The following is an 18,084-nucleotide window of genomic DNA, read 5'->3' as shown; positions in this document are numbered from 1 at the left end:
TATAAATTGACTCTTCAAAAAAGGCTATAATGACTTTTTCATAAGATAAATCGTTTAAAAGATCTTTGGTGGGTTAAGCCTCCAAATTTGCAGAACAGAAGCGAGCGAACCGTTGTTGTACTACACAAACTGATCATCGTTTCCGTAAACTGCACAAATTTCATTGGTGGCTTCCGTAGCATTCTTCCCTTTTTTATACAAAAAATTCTTCATTAATCTTCAAAATGCGAAAAGACTTTTTCGACTACCCAATATAAAGACTTTTTTGTATACTCATATACAAGTAAATATAGCTAACCTGACAGCATATGTTTCATAATACATAAAAACATACATACATACACACATCACGGCCATTTGTGTGCGTGCACGCCACTATTGCATGGTAGTCGCTTCCGTTTCCGTGTTTTCGTAATTTACTTTTTGGCAAACATAAATGAAAACCGCACCAAACTGACCATAAAACGAAATAATATTAAAAAAAAAAACAATTGTCAGCGCCAAAAGGCAAAGAGCCTAAGGACAGCGCAAACAACAAACAGGACTCAAATGACGCGCTGCCATTGTAATGGCGCAAGAATGTAAATGTGTTGTATATGTGACTATATATGTATGTGTTTATTTACATTATTTATTTTTTTATTTAATTGTGTGTGTGATTATTTATATGTGTGCTTGTAAATCGTCATTACGTGAGACGTCAGAATGGCAAGCCAAAAAGCGTCAAATCAATAAACTAAGCATGCGAGCAAACCAAAATTAATGACCTCATGCGGTTTTATATACTTTTGGCTATATGTAAATATGTATAGAAATGTATATAATGTATATTTTTATATATAAAATGTATTTGTACATACATATGTATATACATATATCTATAACTGCCACTCAAGTTTTATAGTTTCGACTGTCATGTGTGCGACTTGAAGTGTTGCCGCTCATTGTTGCTGTTGGCTGTTTCTTTTCAAACTCAACGCCGTTTTATTGTTTTCGATTTCAACATTTATTTCTCCAACTGCTTAGCGGCCATTTTTATTATTATTTTTTTTTTGTAAATTTACATTCATATATTTTTTCGTTTTTACAACACATACGCCATTTGTATGCCTCGCAAGGCGTACACAACCGAAAACCACAACAACAAACGCCACCTGTACACAATCTGTTTGTCTGCAGCGCGGGCGCCAAATGACGCTGAGAATTTCTTGTGGTCAACTCAAGTGTTTCACGTTTTCGTGTAAGCGTTTCTAGCTGCGGCACCCTGTTATTTGTAAAGCGAAGTTTTTTTTCGGCACGCCCACAATTGTTTTATGTATGCGAGGTGTTAGCACAATATTTACTAATTCATAAATGGACTAAGTAGCAAATACGAAGTCCAAAGTTGACAAGTTGGAAAGGACACAGAAGTAAATATGTGAAATATATGTGACTATATAAAAGTTTGCTTTTTGTTGCAAACGCATTGATTTCTCGCCACAATCTCAATTTAATTTTTGTTGGTAGACAATCAATCAAGCGTGCAGGCTTGTGAAAATGTCGCTTAGAAGCAGCTTGATGAAGTCATAATAAAGTTTCAGTTGGCTGCTAAATTATGCATGAATTTATAAGAAAAAATGTACAACTTTTTGTATACATATCCATATCTGTATATATTTATATACACATTTATATGTGACTTACTCGAAAAGTTCAATATTCAAATGACTAGACGAAACAAAAGTTTGCGTAGTTTACTATAAAATAGTTTATTGTTTACAATTTTCAAATCAGCGAAAAGCAAATAAACATAATTTTTATTGAAAATCCATGCTCTTATGTTTATTTAGTCGATTGAAAATATTTTTTTTTCAATTGGTTTGGGACTCTGCTGTCATGAAAGCTGTTCCAGCTGGTTCAGCTTTTGAGATATCGTTCTGAAATTTTGCTCGCATTCTTTTCTTACCAAATAGCCGCTTATTTATCGAAACTGCTGATACAGGATCATTATAGCATATAGCTGCCATACAAACCAGTCGATCAAAATTAAAATCTTGTATGAAAAACTTTTTTATTTGACAAGATATTTTCATGAAATTTGGCATGTGTAATTGTCTAAGTCAAAGTTATAATAAAAAAATTTTCCAGATTGAACTATACTATAGCGTATAGCTGCCATACAAAATGAACGTTCAAGCTTAAAACCTTTTATGAAAAACTTGTTTATTTAACAAGATATCTTTACGAAATTTGACACGAATTATTGTCTAACCCAAAGCTAAGTTATGTGTAGAAATTTTCTAGATTGAACTACTATAGCGTATAGCTGCCATACAAACTGAACTCTCAAATGTATGTCCTTGTATAGAAAACTTTTTGATTTGACAAGCTATCTTAACGAAATTTGGCATGAATTATTATCCAAGCCAAGTGTACAATCTCCGAAGAAATGGTTCAGATTGAACTTCTATAGCATGTAGCTTCCCTACAAACTGACAGCTCAACACCAAGTTTTTTCTACGAAAACTTCATTATTTGTACCTTTCTAACTTCTGTGCAGCCGAAATTAACATTGTTTTTGTTTTTGTATTATATAATTTTGGTAATTTTTACAAAATTAATTGTGTCTATTAAAACATTTTTATTCATTTTTTTAAAGTACTCGTACTTACTAAACGTTTTTAGACAGTTAAGAACTTCTGGCAGTCGCCATTTGCATGACGACAATGTAGATATGTACACCAAGAATTACCGATTATACCGAATATTTCTACTATGCAGATTTTCTTATTCTTTATTAGTATATAAATTTTATTCAAAGCTTTGTTTAGTACATATGACGATTCAATAAAACTATTATACGAAAAAGTATACTACTTTGTACAAAATAGTACTATATAAGCGTCATACATATGTATGTATTTGAGTTTATATTCCGATTGAAGCAGCACACAAATCATTGACACGCGAAGTTATATTTTTCTAGATTTTTTGCCATGATTCGCCTTTTGTACAACTTTACATATAATTTTTGTTGACAGCTGAATTCTTTACTGCCGTACCGCCACGCCTTAAAACAAGTTGAGTAAGAAATTCAGTCGACATTTTGTATTTGGCACCAAATTATTGAAATTTAAATAGGCAATATTTTGTATATAAATTTTAATGGAAGTAAGAAGTTACAACCAGTGTTAAAAATATTTTATATATAATTGTGAAATTTGTTTAATGATAAAATTTTTCTTCAAAATTACATATAAATTGAGACAAAAGAGCACTCAGATTTTGTAACTAAACTCCTTGGGTAAATGATATCTCAAAAAAAACGTACTCTGTTAAGTTTGTAGATCTGTCCCTAATTACTATGCCAAATATGAGCGCAATCTGCCAACCAGTTTGTTTACAGCAGCTGCTTTAGTCGGTACATCTCAGTAGTGCGCTGCGATTTTTGCAATGAATAAAGATATCGAACAAAGAATTTGTCTCAAATTTTGTACTTCTAACCAAAAATCGCGTGCGAAATCATTGCGAATGTTGGAAAAGGCTTACAGTGATTCAGTTTTATCAAAAACACAAACTTACGAGTGGTACACAGCCTTCAAAGACGGTCGAGAGATCGTTGCACATTGGAACTGAAACTGGACGCCCTTCGAGCTTTTAAACTAATTAAAATATTTAAAAAGTGAAGGATATGGTGTTTGAAAATCGTCAGGCAAGTGTTAGAGAGATGGCAAAGGAGCTCCACGTCTCAGGCGAGTTCGTTCGAAAGATTTTGATGGATGTTTTGACTATGAAACGCGTTCTTGCTTGACTCGTACCGACACAGCTGAATTTTTTTTTTTAAAGAGTGACCGAATATAAAGCCAAAAACGCAATGAATACTATCGATCAGGCACCCTATTTATCAGATTTTGCTTCGACAGATATTTACTTGTTCTCCGAACTGAAATTACCGCTCCGTGGAAAAAGTTTTCAGTCAATCGAAGAGATAAAACAACATTCGCTGAGGGAGCTGTAGGCCATCCCAAAAAGTGCTTATGAAAAAGGTTTCGAGGACTGGAAAATCGTTGGCATTACATCTGTTAGGGATTACAAAATAAATATTGAAGACTAATTAAATATTTTGAGTTTTATTTACAATTTCCGAGTACTTTTTTGTCACACTGTATGATATCGATTTTTTTTTTTTTTAATTTTTGAATCATGCAAATATATTTTTTTTTTTCCAAAATTACAAATTAAAGTCAAAACCAACTGATTTTTTGAAAACTAGTATATATTAACTTCTGAAAACATGAGGGTTCTAAAAAAGGTTTCTCAATTTTGTGGTGCCGTCGGAATTATAAGGACGATATTTAGTTCTTTTAAATAGACTTGCAATGCTGATGTAACTTAAAACCCATTTGTGTTTGGAAGCATTGGGAACTTATTTTGTCGACAGTTAATGTCTCAGGAGATATATGAGTTACTAGTCTCTAATCGTTAGAATGTGTGTCTCTTAATTATTTTTTATTCTTATTCTAATAATTTCTTTTCTAATCTGAAGCCGATATGGAAAGATGAAGTAAATTTTTGAAGGCTCGTGAGTTAATTCTTTCTAAACATTCTTGATGACTTATGGATATTTTTCTCCAAAAAATAATCCCATTTTACATTGATATTGTACACTAATAATATTTAAGAATTTATCAAAAAATGTATGTATATTTTTAAGTTCAAGTGATGTATATTCGACTAAAAATATATTTTTGATAGTTTTAAAGTTTCTGTAACAAAAATAAATACACGAATCTCAAACAGGTTTTGCTCGAAAGAAATTTTTTTTTGATAAGATCGAAACACTTTCATTTTCGATTAACAATTTTGGATCCAACTATAATTTATTTTACGATTTCTACCTTGCAAAAAATGTGAAATTTAATATTTCTGCATTTGTGCACAATTTTTAATAAATTAGTTTGGATAGCTCCTATCTGTTTAATGGCAACTGATTTTAATTATTTTAAAATGATATCCCTACAGGATTATGTTAAAATAAATATTATACAACTTAAAATGTGCAGTGGTTGAAAAATTTTATATTTTAAATTTTATTTTGTGCAGTGTTTTGCAAAATTTGTAAAATTTTCTAAATTTTATATTTCCTTTTCACAGTTACGGCGGCATACGCGGTGGTTATCAACATTTCGGACCACAAGGTGGACAAGATTCTGGATTTCCAAGTCCACGCAGCGCCTTAGGTTACCCATTCCCGCCTATGCATCAAAACTCATATTCCGGCTATCATCTAGGCAGCTATGCGCCGCCCTGTTCGAGTCCACCAAAGGATGGTAAGTTTCAAACAAGACTGCTCAATATACATATGATAAAGCTAAAAAGTGATACAAACAGCAACTACAAAGTTGTTCTAGCAAAAATAGTGGCTTAACTAAAAGTAGAACTGAATATAAAGGGTGATTTTTTAAGAGCTTGATAACTTTTTAAAAAAAAAAAAACGCATAAAATTTGCAAAATCTCATCGGTTCTTTATTTGAAACGTTAGATTGGTTCATGACATTTACTTTTTGAAGATAATTTCATTTAAATGTTGACCGCGGCTGCGTCTTAGGTGGTCCATTCGGAAAGTCCAATTTTGGGCAACTTTTTCGAGCATTTCGGCCGGAATAGCCCGAATTTCTTCGGAAATGTTGTCTTCCAAAGCTGGAATAGTTGCTGGCTTATTTCTGTAGACTTTAGACTTGACGTAGCCCCACAAAAAATAGTCTAAAGGCGTTAAATCGCATGATCTTGGTGGCCAACTTACGGTCCATTTCTTGAGATGAATTGTTGTCCGAAGTTTTCCCTCAAAATGGCCATAGAATCGCGATCTGTGTGGCATGTAGCGCCATCTTGTTGAAACCACATGTCAACCAAGTTCAGTTCTTCCATTTTTGGCAACAAAAAGTTTGTTAGCATCGAACGATAGCGATCGCCATTCACCGTAACGTTGCGTCCAACAGCATCTTTGAAAAAATACGGTCCAATGATTCCACCAGCGTACAAACCACACCAAACAGTGCATTTTTCGGGATGCATGGGCAGTTCTTGAACGGCTTCTGGTTGCTCTTCACCCCAAATGCGGCAATTTTGCTTATTTACGTAGCCATTCAACCAGAAATGAGCCTCATCGCTGAACAAAATTTGTCGCGCGAAACACATTTCGAACCGAACACTGATTTTGGTAATAAAATTCAATGATTTGCAAGCGTTGCTCGTTAGTAAGTCTATTCATGATGAAATGTCAAAGCATACTGAGCATCTTTCTCTTTGACACCATGTCTGAAATCCCACGTGATCTGTCAAATACTAATGCATGAAAATCCTAACCTCAAAAAAATCACCCGTTATTCTGCACTTGTGCACAGTTTTTAATAAAATAGTTTGGATAGTTCAAATCTGTTTAATAGAAACTACTTTTAATTACTTCCAAATGATATACCTACATTCTTATGATAAATTAAATATTATACAACTTAAAATGTACAGTATATGAAAAATTAAAAAAAAATTCTAAATTTTATATTTCTTTTCACAGTTACGGCGGCATACGCGGTGGTTATCAACATTTCGGACCACAAGGTGGACAAGATTCTGGATTTCCAAGTCCACGCAGCGCCTTAGGTTACCCATTCCCGCCTATGCATCAAAACTCATATTCCGGCTATCATCTAGGCAGCTATGCGCCGCCCTGTTCGAGTCCACCAAAGGATGGTAAGTTTCAAACAAGACTGCTCAATATACATATGATAAAGCTAAAAAGTGATACAAACAGCAACTACAAAGTTATTATAGTAAAAATAGTGGTTAAACTAAAAGTAGTGAATATATGTATATATGTATATAGAGAAATAAACAAATATTGAGTGGCGCTGGCTCCACAGCAAACAAAAGCAAACGCAATCAATAAGCGCAAATAAGCAAATATTAACTTAGTCAAACAAATAAGCTTAGCCGCTAGAGATACAACTAGATAGATAGTTAGATAGAAATGTGTCCGAAAAATCGCCATTTTGGTTGAACTTAAAACGACCAATTGACCGCTGCTACAAATTGAGCGGCTGGCATGCCATGGGTTCCTGAGAAATTTTATTATTTTTTCAACGCTCCGCTGGGAGCGCCCGCTGCATTCGGGTGACAATTGCAAGCGATTTACATGCGAACCTTCATTTATTCATAAATATTTACGTAGAAATATGCATATGCATGTGTCTATACATATATTTCGGTTTATAAATTTATGGTATATACAGTAGGTACCAGGTATCTAAACTTATCGTTAGATAAAATTTTTATTTAAATAAATGAATTATTTGGGGATTTGTGTTAACTTTGTTAAATAGTTATTTGAAGTTATTCCATGCAAATTTTTATTTTTCTATTAAAAAATAATACTAAACAAATAAATACTCAATAATTTTTTATACATATTAATTAATGACCAGTGATGAAGCCTTGAAAATAATAAAAATTTAAAAAAATTCATAATTGGTTGAAAATAATTTGAAACGAAAATTAAAGGAAAAATAATTTACAGGCGATTTGTGGTCGGAGCAGAGATGAGGGGTGGAATTTTTAACTACGAGTCCTATAGAGAAAGGTTTTATATAACCAATATATAACTATTTCATAACCAAAACTAAAGTTATGTTTCAATAGTATAGTGATTTTATTATATGGGTTTTCCTTCGCTTGTAAACTTATGAAAAATGATGTTACTGTATTTTGCATTTTAGGTGACGACTTACATATTCATATTTAAACATACATAGTAAAATTTGCGAAAGAAAAAATTAAATTTTTTCGGGTTCTTCGAGGCTAAGAAAGGTGCTGCTAAGATTCCGGTCTTCCCGTAGTTAGAACCTAACAACCACATTCTGTATTTTAATGGTCATGGTGTGGAGAACCGTATACAGAGCATGGAGAAAATATCTGAAAGTTACTGGATCATTTATCTCCAAGTAATCAATCAAAAATATTTGAAAAATGACATTTTGAGAAAAAAATATTGTTAAAAACACATTGTTAAAAAATATTTTTGATCGTCTGTTTCTCATCCTTAAGCTATCCTGTTTGAAGGTTTCAGAGATTCTTTTGAGTACTAATATTAGTACAGATATATTTTCCGATATTTCGGTATTTAAAATGGTTAACAACTAAAATATTCCACTAAAATATTTAATATTCGTCAAAAATGAGAAACAAAAAAAATCAAATCGAAAAATAACGGTAAAATTTAGAGTCATGATTCTTGTTCAAACCCATTAAATACTTCTAACTGGATATAATGTTGAAGGAGCACTATTACGATTCTTTTATCCGCGATTTGAGGGTATGGGCGGATACGATACCATCAAATTGCGGCCCACAAGGGATCGTAATTTTACCGTTGAAGGTATGATTTTTGACAGAAATAATACACCATTGTAGTTCTTAGGAATAAAATTGCGATATTCATGGAAATATATAGAAAAGAAGATACAAATCAATTTTAATCGGTTTAACATTTTCTTAAACCAAACACTCCAAAGTTTGCTCTAATCAAGTGCCCACTGTACCTGCGTTTATGTGTAATCTACATTTCAATGTAATACAGCTACCAAATGTGTACGCTAGTATGTATATTTGTGTGTAATATTACCAACCACTACACAAATATGTCACGTGAGTTTCAATTTCAGCGCCCTTTGGTGAACTGAACTTTTATTAAATTTATAAGGTTTTTGCGCCCGATTGTCTTCGGTTTGGTGTTGTTGTGTGTGCCTTGTTGCTGCGACACTCGAAAAAGGACAAACAAGATTTTTATCTCAAATGTATGAGTTGTTTTTTCGAGCAGTGTAAAGGACACTTTATACAATGTGTTGTTGTTTTTGTTATGACCTGACATTAGCGATGCATTTATTTGTGTGTAAACATGTTTGCATGCCTAATGATCGATGGTGACTAACTATATGTGCATATCGGCTGTGTGTGGCAGCGGTGACCGCGGCCCAATGGGACACTCGCATTGAGACTTTGTGTTGACATTTTCAGGGAATGCGCTGCTGTTTATTATTTAGGGTTCTCGAATGTATTGCTTTTTCTTCGCCCTCCTATACATACTTATATAGACATATCAGTTTTATTCCCATGCATTTTTTGTGTTGTGTGTATGGATGTTTGTATGTACAATATATATAGTTGTTTGTGTATACATGTATATAAGTATGTATTTATGTATGTATGTTTGAATGTTTTTATTTGTATATGTACGTATCTGTGTTTATATCCTCGCATTCATGTCTACTTTTCGAACCCAAAAAATGATGGCAGCAATTGTGTTAATAGATCGGTTAATCGTGCGGCCATTGTCGCTTATGCTCCCTTTTACTGAAACTATTATCTGCCGCTATGGCGCTCACCTTTCTATGTCCTTTATTTGAACTGTTTTGTAGCTAAAGTTTTAGTTCATCAGTCTAATTCGAAATCGAAATTTCAGATAAAGTGAGACCTTCTTTCTTGAGCTGTTAAAGTGCCAGCTGACAATGTATTTTCGATCTTACAATACTTTTTTGTTGTTTTACATACTTTTGTTGTTAAAAAATCCCCTTTGGAGTTGTGAAAACCTGGAGCTTAGTACCATTTAGCCAGACACTTGTCTCGCACTCGAAATCTGAAGAGTTTCAAAGCTCAGCAATTGCATAAGAATGCCTGAAGATGAGTAACAACAACAGTATCAATAACAACAACAATAATAGCAACAATAATAACAACAACAGTAGCAACAATGATAATAACAACAACAAAAATGTCAACAAAAATGATAACAACAACCAAAACAAAAACAACAATAATAATATGAACAACAACAACATTAAAATGCCGACAAATTCATTCAATCCCAGTGATATTGCCAAGCACCTTCAGCTGCTGCTGGCGGGTGACTTTTCGAGTGCGCGCCCTGTGACAATAAAAAGCGATCATCAAGTGAATTAAAGTTGACGCCAAACATGAGCGTGAATAACGCACGAAAAGCAACTCCGACGAAAGTAAGCAAAACTACCATTTACAGCGCGTGAAATACACACAGCAGCTCAACAGTTTTAAGCTGCGATATATTCGCCAAAAAAAAATCAAAAACCGAAAAAAAAATCTCAAAACCTAAAAAATAAAAACTCAAAAACTGAAAAATAAAGAACTCTAAAGCACCTTTCGTCCCGCCAACGACCTAACACTGCGCTGATTTAATTTCTTGTGGCCGCTACACCGCCAGGCGTGGTAAAAAAAGAATGTCTCACCAGCGCGTTGTCTCCGGATTTGGTGTTATTTTATGTGTTCGTAAGTCGCCTCGACTTCATTTGCCTCAGCTGCTGATTCTCAATTAAATTCGCGCGCATCGAGTGACAGCAGTGGCGAAAGAGTTCACTCATTATTATGCCCAAGTAGTATGCGGTGCAGTACTTTTTTAACGCACTGTAAATACACATAGTTATGTATGTATATATGTACATAAGCACATGTACTTAGCATGCATTTGTGTAGTTGTTTGTGGAATAATTTTAAATAAAGTTTGATCAAAAAAGTGTTCCAAAATAGTCGCTGCCTTTTGCGAATCGGAGGCTTTTCGGTTTTTGCCAAGTCTTATGTGCTTTGTTACGCAAGTTGTTGTTGTGGGTGTCAGACCATTTGTGGCGAAATGACAGTCGACGTAAACACTTTCCATGAGGCTCTTAAATCAATTGTGGAACTTGAAGTAAAAAATTAAAATGAACTCAAAACGTTTAAAGATTGTTGACATTTTTAAGGGAGTTCAGAAACTAGCAGAGAATGATTACTGAAAGGAAAAACAAATAATTCTGAAGTAGAAAGATTATTTTAAAAAATAAATCATATGTCTGTATTATAAATATATCAGTAGAATTTTCCTATATTTCTTAATAATCTTTCTATGATTTTTCAAACTACAGAGCTCAAAAGGTCTCAAATAGAAAAAAATCGGTATTCATCATCTCAAGTCCGTTAAGTCCAGCAAATGTTCAGATTCGTCTTCTTCTTCTTCTTATTTCTAAAAATGTTTCTAAGAAACGCGATCATAATTATTTCTGCTAAGACATCTGTCTATCACTGAGGATGTGTGAAATATGCTTTCAGTATTGTTAAAAGAGCGTTCGAAATTATTGAGATTATGTTCTTCAAACACTCTGTACAAAGAAGAGAGTAAGGGTAGTGTCTACCGACAGTAATGTTATTGGTTGACTTGAATCCTGCGTTCTCTGTGTCACGAAAATTTATTTCTGATTTGAAATTATTTGTGGAATCTAGCATTGAGAGTTTGTAAGGATTACAGAAATTACAGCAATAGTCGACAAAGTCCTTTCTGAATCAAGGAGAGTGTAGATAAACGATGGTATAAGAGAAAGAAAGGGTAACATAACTGGGACGATAAGCAAGTAAAATGATCAGAAGTTAACTTTGGCCAAGGAGCACCACCATCATTCATAATGATTTTTTTCAGTGAGTTATAAAATCCATAAGAAATAAATAATTTTCCCAAAAACAATCAAACTTTAACTATTAATATCTTTTAAACGGTTGGGTTTAAATTGGGTCATATTTGGAGAGGCTTTCTTAGAGATGTCTAGGAACTTATTTTTCCAAGTACCAATCGAAAAAAAAAATTTTTTTTGAATCACCCTAACCACCACACAAACACTAAAATACCCTTCACATGTACATTTAATATATAATAGCATAAAAGACTATACGAGTATAAAGATCTTTATCTTAATTTAGTCGGTAAGTTCGTATTGCATATATATGCTATAGTGGTCCGATCTAAGCAATTTCTTATTATACATTATTGACATTATTTAACAAAGAAATTCCATTAAATTTTGAATCAAATTTCTTGTGCCGAAACGTTGACGACGAACCACATCTAAGACGGCCAACAACATCAACTGATGATCAACACGTCAATAAAAGAAAGAAATTGGTGCTTTAGAATCGAAAATCAACATTCAGATATCTTACTGGTATCATTAGAATATCTGAAGGATCAGTGAAAACCAATTAGATCATTTGGGGCAAAAAAAAGTGAATGTTTTCAAAATCACTAAATCTTTTCAAAAAACAAACGAACGCGTTAACGTTTGTGAAATAATGCTTTTCGACTATCAGGATGTCAAGAAACGTATTATTAATAGCGACAAGCCTTGGAGCTATACTTGCGACCCGAAAATAGACGATCAATCGGCCGAATATCGTGGCAAAGGTGAACTGAAGCCAAAAAACCACGTCAAAGTAGATCAAAAATCAATGTTATTTTGACAATTTTCTACGATTATTGAGGTGTGGTGCAATTCGAACTCATTCCGATCGGACGAATTGGCAACTTGGCCATATGGCGAGTAGATATTCGTAAAAATAGACCGAAATTATGAACCGGCAACTCTTGGGTTTTGCACCACGAAAATGCACCGTGGCATTCTTCATTGATTCTTTGTGACTTTTTTGCTTAGTTCCGTCTATTACAGCAGCATGTAGCATTCTCCATAGCTTTTATGCGAACCTAATCTAATTTTTCCAAAAATACCAACTCAGCCTCGAATTGGTTTAATGAATCATCAGCGCACCTGCTCTTTTGTATACCATTTTTTCTTAAAACATTTAAATTTCGTATAATATTATTGTTGTTGCCAAAAATGCTACCCATAATTGTCACCAAATATATATAATCGATCGTTTAGTGTCAGACTGATCGGCTATCAAGTCATGCGTTACTTTTTACTAACCATTTGTAATTAATAATATTTGTATATTTGGGTATATTTATGATAACCATACAGGTATAAACGTCCTTCCAAACATTGAAGCTACGGAGCGGCTGCGGCTGCGGCTGTGCGCTGTCCATTGGCTGCGCTTTCAAGTGGAAAGATGAATTCATCACGATTATATGCAAACGATTCATCTTTTCCAGCGGCGTTTACGGTTTGTTTCAGGTTTTTTTTTTAGGTATTTTGCATCAAGATTCGTGTGTATGTTTGTTTTTGTTTCTACACATGTGTCAGCCGTGTTTTAATTCTTTAGCTATTTTTCGTGTGTGCAACAGTAGTTATAAATGTGGCACGTTTTTTGCGGTGACATAATTGCGCGCTTGACTGTGACATTTTTACTTTTAGCTATTTTGTGTTTTTTTATTTTTTTATTTATTTTTAAAATTTTTTTTTCTAAAATTTTCATTTAGTTATTTGACGCTGTTAGAAAAACATGTTTGTGTGTCTGTAAAAATAACCGAACTTTTACTGCAATTTTTGTATATACATATGTATGTGTATGTACTCTTTTCAATTGAAAATACATACATACATACATACATGTATGTATGTGTTTATATTTGTTCCCATCAATACATGCGCCTGATTTTTACATGGTTGAGCAGTTTTGCCGTCGCTTTTATTTTATTTGAATTTTTTTTGAAGATTTATCTTTGTTTTCGGCCACCTTTTTTCTGTCTCACTGTCTCAAATGTACTTGCAATTTTTGTATGTTTGTCAATATGTATTATATGTAAATAAATACATCACCAGCAGTCAGACACTGAAATTGCTTTGTTTTCAATGAATTGTGAAAAAAAGTAAAGCAACAGCAAACGACAATAAGAGCAGCGGCAGCGTGAGATTCGCAATTGTCATTGTCATCGTCGCTGCCGCCAACACGAATTGACGATTTGGCAATCGCAAAACAATTAACCTTGACGGTGAACGTGGACAAAGCCACTCAAACATAGAGTGCAAGTACATCTTTCAAGTATATACAAATACATATATATATAAACTAATGTAAAGCGAGTTCATATACATATGTATGTACATATATGAGTTACTTGTAAACATATACATACATACATAAATATGTATATAGAGCTCTATTTAAAGTCTATGACGTGACTTGTTGACTCTGTCAGGTGGGAGTGGTTGTGGGCGTAGGAGCAGTTTTTGACGTCGTACGTTTTTTATTTTAGTATAAGTACTTACCTAAATATTTACTTTTTCCTACAAATTATCGAGTTAGGAAAATAAGTTGTGTACGTTTTAAGATTTTTAAGGGTTTTTAAATAAAGTTAAATAAGAAAAAATCTAATAACTCTATTTTTTCATAATATATTAATTTTTCAAGCTAAATTTACTACAAAGCTTGGAATTCGTCCAAGATTATGACGCAAATTCAAGTTCTCCGAAAAATTCACATATTCACGTTCATTGAAAAATTATCTTCTCAAATGAGGCCCATTTCTGTCCTAATGGTTTCGTCAACAATTTACGAGTCAAATCCTCGAGTGGTTCAGGAAACGCAATTTCATCCCCAACACTGGGCCGTTTGCTGCGGATTGTGGTATACGTATAGGCCTCATTTATTCGAAATTAAGCAGGGAATGCCTTTACCATCAATAGTGATAACTGGTTCTTTTTCCGAAATTTTATGAAATCGATGTGGACGCTCTGTATGTTCAACAAGATAGTCCGCCGCCAAGCTGAGTCGATTGTACCAAAATTGTCGGTCGACTGTCTGTCTATATATGTATGCATATGCGAATTCGTCCCTCAGTGTTTGAAATATCGATCTGAAATTTTGTACCCGTGCTTTCCTCACCAAGAGGATATATTGAATCACTATAGCATTTAGCTGTCATACAACTTCAACGAACGGAATAAAGTATGTAAGGTTTTTTCTTTTGACGAAATATACGAAAGAAATTTGGCACAGATTATTTACTACAGCAGCGGTGGAGTCTATGAAGAAATTGTTCCGATGGGATCGCTAGCTGTTCATATATGGAATCGTTTTTACTTGTTAAAGGTTTTATTGCTTCAGTGCAACCGATATTTTTCAATCTATTCTTTTTTACTATCACGATTTGTTCTCTTGCATCGTTAACACTATAAAGTATTCCGGATTAATTAAAAAATATATATATATCTGATTCAAGACAAGATTGTTTTTACATTAAACTTAGAATTAATTCTTTCTGAATTGTACAAAAAGTTTAGAAGAATGTACCAGAGCTTATGCTTAAAAAGAGATTTCAAAATAAAAAATGCTCAGTAAAAAATAAGTAAGATGCATTCTTCGTCTTGAAAATTGACAAAGTCGCATTTTTGTAAACATATTCAAGTTATCTTTGAATTAAAAAAATATTATGATGAAAGAGCATTCAAACCATTTTTAAGTTTCTAAAAAAAAAATAAATCAAATTTTCTGAAGACCTTTTAAGTTTTAAGTAATTTACCTTCTATTAAGTCTGTAAAAATTTCATCTAAACACTTCTTATATAAACAACAGCTTTTTTGCTAGCGTTTATTAGAAAGTCATAGAAATATATTCAAGCTTGCAACGCGTCCTACGGTCTATACGGCGAATCACATGCACTTAAATTCCAGCATCCTACTGGTTGCTATTAAGTCGATCCCTTTACGGATATACATATGTACATATATGTAGATAGAATGTCCATAATACAGACTGCTGTGCAGTCTAAAATCAGGCGCTCGGCATAGCAAAATCACACAAAAAAGGAAAAATTTTATAATAAATGTCCTACATTTTTTACAATTCTAACATATGTGCCCTTAAAACCACTAGAATTTAGTAAATTACGTTTTTTGCTTAGTTATCTTAATATTAATTTAAATACTATTCATTTAAATATTTTTTGAAGGTACATATTTAAAAAAAATTTTTAAGGTAAAATTAATATTTTTAGGGTAAAAAGTTTTCTTAGGGTTCCACATTAAAAAAAAATTGTAAAAAATGAGGTAAAAATTTTTAAATATTTTTCTTTAAGGTAAAAATAAAAACAAATTTCAGGAAAAAAGTCTTTAAACTAATATTTTTAAGAATTAAATTATATTGGTAACTAAGCAAAAATGTTTTTAAATATTGAAAAATACTATAATATACAACACTTAAAATTAACACTTAAAAAAACTATATTTGTATTACATTAATCGAACAATGAAAAAAAAAACAAAAATTAGCACATTTAATCAAAATTATTGAAATTCTTTTCACTTAACTGCTTCATTTCTTTAGTCACTGCTTAGCATTAGTGATAATTAAATCGAAATTTATGGCGTACAACAACACTAACTACAGAACCACACATTTTTGACACAAACACATACGTACATACATACATACGTATATCTTACTTAGTAAATCCTCTCACTTATATACATTCTTTCGTGGCTCATTTAAGTATCATGAATGAATTTTGTGTTTAATTGTATTATGCCATAACACAACTATTGTTGTTATTGTAATGAATTATTGCTCATGTTGCACATTTAAAGCGGACAACCCGCGGCGAGCGACACAGTGGGCTACTGTCAATACACACATAAAAATGTCAGCTACTAATTTTCGTGGGTTTTCAGGTGTCCCAACTTCTGTTTGAATTATGCTTGTTTAAACAAGTTATGATTGTGGTTTTTTGCCGCTTTTTTCACCGCCACAGTTTGATTTATGTTATTTTGGCAGCAAGAGAAATACGTTTTTTTTTTTGTTTTTATAACTAGTCGTGTTTGAATGGGTTTGAAACCAGTTTGTTGTATAAATTGTAAATGAAATATTTTTAAAGAATGTGTTTTAAAGTTTAAAATGAAACAATTGATGGAATTAAATTATTAAAAAAATATTAACAAAATATAAATAATGTATAGGGTGCACCCTGTATGCATTGTAGTATATTTAATATTTTTTATATTTAAATTTGAAAATTGAGAATTTAATACATTTTTAAATAATAATGAAAAACAGTATGGTTTTATTGATATTTTTTTAATATTTTTTTTTTTTTTGAAATTAATGTATTTTGATTAATTGTCAAGTATAATGCTCTCAATAAAATTTGAATGCCCATAGACTTACATATTTACCAACATGAGCGTTATATTTGTTATTGTGGTCCAAATATACTGTTACATTGTTGTATATAGCAATGGCTGTAATTAAAATCTTGTTTGCCACAATTTATTATTTCTTGCTGTAATTGAATAGCAGAGTCCCCACAGAGTGCTGTGACATTGTGAAGGCCAAATATGCAGTTATGTGGCAAAAAGACAACCAAAAAACATATAATTAAACATAAGTTAACATGTATGTATGTACATATGTATATTCTATATGGATAGTTATACATAAATATAGATATGCATATATTCTTATATAATAATATATAACATATATACTTTTGTTTATATACGTATATGAGATGCAAATTTTCTTATTTTCTAATCTATATATTAAATTTACATATTTTTTTATAAATACATATAAATAAATTAATTTTTATTTACAACAATGAAAAAAATCCATTAATCCACTGGCAAAATTACAGTTTACTTACAAAAATACATATATGTACATATATGTATACATATATACATTCATACTTCACCGTCTGCCAGCCAATTTCTCTAATCATCTAACAATTAAATGCCTGTCGATTTGTTTAATAATAGTTTTACATATTGCCATAACGGTTAATTACAACTATTACTATGTAAAGTGTGAAGAGCAATTGTAGCGAGTGTTTTCAGCCAGTCACCCGAATGAGCGGCTCGTGAATGACCCAGACAAACTGAATATGTAAACATACCTATGAATATGCATGTGTGTGTGTGTAGATACTTGTAAATAGTTGACAATTATTAAATTATTTTGCAATTTTTGCTTTATTTAAGTGCTTGTGCCACGCACACTACGAACTTCAACAAAAAATACCAAAAACAATAAATATATAAGTAAACTAATAAATTTCATTGTGCCTGTGTGTGTGTATGTTAGTGTGCGTTTGTTTACGTTTCAAGTGCTTTGAACTCTGATTTTAATGAATGCAATTATAGTGAATCCGTTTGGCTGTTGGCGACTTTTCTTACATGTGTAATTGATAGGAGTAGATGATATGTAATACATATGTATGTATGTAGGTAAATGAAGAAAAGGAAATCAGTGCAATGACTTTGAAGTGGGTTAAAGTTGCAGACATGTAACGGGTGATCCAAGTAGAGGTATTTATTTCAATAGCCT

At 32.4% G+C, this 18,084-nt stretch overlaps 1 protein-coding gene across 6 annotated transcripts in view; it reads left to right on the top strand.

The window, feature by feature from the left end:
* LOC105227303 (homeotic protein distal-less) overlaps nucleotides 1-18,084 on the top strand; it is a 116,699-nt gene that overhangs the window by 13,264 nt on the left and 85,351 nt on the right. For 5 of the 6 annotated variants that reach the window (XM_049451662.1, XM_049451666.1, XM_049451665.1 and 2 more), the window contains exon 2: nucleotides 5,134-5,309. In XM_049451662.1, the coding sequence (XP_049307619.1) occupies nucleotides 5,134-5,309 (176 nt within the window). Of the gene's footprint in view, nucleotides 1-5,133; nucleotides 5,310-6,553; nucleotides 6,730-18,084 lie in introns of all 6 variants that reach the window. The other variant, XM_049451663.1, reaches the window with a different exon arrangement.

The sequence above is a fragment of the Bactrocera dorsalis genome, chromosome 3 (assembly GCF_023373825.1).
Source record: "Bactrocera dorsalis isolate Fly_Bdor chromosome 3, ASM2337382v1, whole genome shotgun sequence".
In the NCBI taxonomy this organism is placed as follows: Eukaryota; Metazoa; Arthropoda; class Insecta; order Diptera; family Tephritidae; genus Bactrocera; species Bactrocera dorsalis.
Note: the sequence above shows the minus strand (reverse complement) of the source record. Positions and strands in the feature narration are given on the sequence as shown.